Source organism: Podarcis filfolensis (genome assembly GCF_964270895.1).
Source record: "Podarcis filfolensis genome assembly, chromosome: 6".
NCBI lineage: Eukaryota > Metazoa > Chordata > Lepidosauria > Squamata > Lacertidae > Podarcis > Podarcis filfolensis.
Window position 1 is genome coordinate 54,006,222 of NC_139609.1, and position 3,041 is coordinate 54,009,262.

General features: G+C 55.7%; 1 protein-coding gene across 4 annotated transcripts in view; it reads right to left on the reverse strand.

Annotated features, from left to right (window-relative positions):
- Nucleotides 1–1,561, reverse strand: part of CDKN1A (cyclin dependent kinase inhibitor 1A) — a 10,882-nt gene extending 9,321 nt beyond the window's left edge. The window contains exon 1 of one of the 4 annotated variants that reach the window (XM_083617936.1): nucleotides 1,406–1,561. Coding sequence is in view for 2 of the 4 variants with exons in the window: in XM_083617934.1 (XP_083474060.1) it covers nucleotides 514–541 (28 nt within the window). In the remaining 2 variants the exon portion in view is untranslated. Of the gene's footprint in view, nucleotides 1–428; nucleotides 662–772 lie in introns of those variants that run through there. The other 3 variants (XM_083617935.1, XM_083617937.1, XM_083617934.1) reach the window with 3 other exon arrangements.
- Nucleotides 1,562–3,041: the final 1,480 nt, after the last annotated feature.

A 3,041-nucleotide genomic window follows, 5' to 3' on the forward strand; every position in this document is an offset into this window, starting at 1 on the left:
CCTCCTGCAAGCCGGGACATGCCCCGGCAGGCTCTCCTGGCCGTGCAAAGTCACCGTCCGGCTGCCGGCTCGACAGCGCCCCCTCTCGCAAGGCGCAGGAAGGGCCCGCAACCCTCCACCAAGGGCTTGGGCTGCGTGGGGCATCGCCATTACCCAAGCGGTGCGATGAAGCCCAGATCCTTTCATGGTCCTAAGGTGCTCTCCCTTCTCTCTGCCCCACCCCGCGCCCTCTCCAAATGTTCACCCTCGCTTCCAAAGGTTGCTTTGCAAGGCCCTCCTGCTCCTTGCGCTGAACGGGGCCCGAGACTTATGCCCCGACAGCTCTCCAGCCGCTACCTGACTCAGACAGACAAACACAGGCACCTCCCTGCAAAGGCGCACAGATAAAGTAACTCGTCACCCAGCAAAACAATGTACCGCTTCCTCACCCGCACTGGCCGCTCCGCGCTTCTTTTGGGGAGCGTCAGTCTGCTCATCTGTCAACAACTGATTAGTAGTAGGCGTAGCACCTACCCGAGACGTTTTTGGTTTCGGTGTGCATGATCAGGGCTGGTTACGCGCAAGTGAGCGCGCATCACTGCCCCTCTCCCCTCCCGTTAAGCGCTCAGGTTGTGGCCCCCCGAGTCTTCAGGAACAGGGTGACATACATAAGCAACACACAAATCTGAACAAACAATGCCGTCGTGTTTGGACAGCGAGCGGAGGAGTCGCCAGGCTCCCCCGATTGCGATGGACGGCACCGCCATCGCGCACTTCGGGGAGGTGCACGTACCCCCAAAACCGATCGAACCCATTTTAAGGGTCCCCTTGCCATCTCCTCTCGTCAGCAGGTGGGAGAATTCCGAGGTGAAGGCGAAAAGCCACGCCGAAGCTCTCCAGGCTGTCTAAGGGAGTGGCTAGAGATGGAAAGAACAGGTGGCTCAAGGGATGAAGAGGGAAGGCGACGTCTCCTGGACGCTGGGAAACGAGAGCAGGGTGGGGAGCGAAAGAGAATTCCCCCCCCCCACCACCGACGGGGTCAGGGCTGGTCCACTCATATTTCCCCACCCGGAGACAAAATACGAGATCTTCGACGTTACACAAGGTGGATGGGAGTAAGAAACCGGGATGCGCTCTCTCCCTCCGCAGCATAGCTGACCTCCGCAAATAAGGATGAGAGGAAAAAATCCCAGGCGGAGCGGAGATCGAAGGACATCAAGGGAGGAAGCGAGGGGGCTGCCACCTCCGAAATGGGGCTAGGGTGGGAGACAACGACGCAGTTTCTCCATCACAATCACGGATAAATGTTCCTGTTTCCGATACCTTAAATATTTCCCATGCACGTTACAATGCCGCCCTCCCCCTACTCAGCATTGAGAGGTGCCCAAGACCCTCCGGCTCCCAGACGGGAGAAAGCAGCGCTCACCTCTCTCTCTCGCTGCCTTCCTTCGCTCGGAGGCGCCCTCTGCTCTCGGTAGCTCTTTGCGTAGCAGCTCCCGGCAGGACTACATAAAGCCTTTCCAAGACTCCGCCCCCTCTCGTGAAGGGGCGGGGCCTCGCGCCTCTCCTCCCCGCCTCCGAGGAATTTCCAGAGCGCCTCCTTCCTGGTCTCCGTTGTTGACTGCCTAGATCCTCGCTTGCACACACGCCCGAAAAGGAATCGCGCCGCCGACAAATTCTTCCGCAAAGGTACGCCGGCATCCACGTCTACGAGCACAAAGAGCCGCGGCCCCGACTCGAGGAGCGCAGGGGGATATGCTGCAAGATGTAAACGGACCGTGTCTCCTCTGACGCTGATGCAAAACACCGGGAAGAGTGTCGGCTCGGTTGCGCTTTGTTTCTTAAGCGACTCTTTGTACGTTTTCCCTGCCCAGTATTAACACAGACTGCCGTGTCCTGTGTGGAAAAGCACTCAAAAGTATTTTTAGACATGCCTTGAAAATTTCTGCAAATATGAGCACTTAGAACATCCGCACTCCTTAGGCTGGCCGGCTGGCAGCCAACCAACTAACCAACCAACCAACCAACCAACCAGCTAACCAGCCAACCAACCAACTAACCAGCCAACCAACCAACTAACCAGCCAACCAACCAACTAACCAGCCAACCAACTAATCAGCCAACCAACCAACTAACCAGCCAACCAACCAACCAACTAATCAGCCAGCCAACCAACTAACCAGCCAGCCAACCAACTAACCAGCCAACCAACTAACCAGCCAACCAACCAACCAACTAATCAGCCAACCAACCAACTAACCAGCCAACCAACCAACCAACCAGTGGTGTAGCGTGGGTTGTCAGCACCCGGGGCAAGGCAAGTAATTTGCGCCCCCTAACCCGTGGATTTGCGCCCCCTAACCCGTGGATTTGCGCCCCCTAACCCATGGATTTGCCCTAACCCCAGATGTTGCGCCCGGTGCGGCCCGCCCCCCCTGCACCCCCCACGCTACGCCACTGCAACCAACTCACACACCTTTCCTCCCTCCTAGCGAATTAAAAACTGTTTAATCTGAAGCAATGCAGCAGGTGCGGCCAGCTGGCACTGTTCACCTCTTTCTATCTCCAGGTTCTCCCCTGCACGGCATCATCGGCACCAAAGCCCAGCCTGTAGCCCCCTTCCCACTTTATTCCAGATTTCTCCTGGGGGGGGGCATGGATTCCCCGCAGTTTGGTGTTCTTTTATAATTTCCTGTTGTTAAATAAAAAATAAAGCAAAAAATAAAAATAAAATAATTCGCTGTTGCTTCAAAGTTCCCTCTTTCTGTCGTGCACACAAGCTGCTCATGTTGGGTAGAGGCCTTGAGATTAGCTTCAGCTGGAAGTGGAACAGCTCTATTCCTAGGTGTCCCCAAAGTAGCATGAAGGCTGAAAGGCAACTGTAGATCCACCCACTTTTCTCTTTGTGCATCGCCAAATTGTTGCAGGAGCTTAGCTTAGTTGCTTATTAGGTTCATATCCTGCCTTTTCTCAAAGGAAACCATGGCAACATCAACGCACCCCCTGCTGCCTCCATTTTATCCCCCACAACAACCATGCGAGGAAGGCTGAGCTGAGAGAGA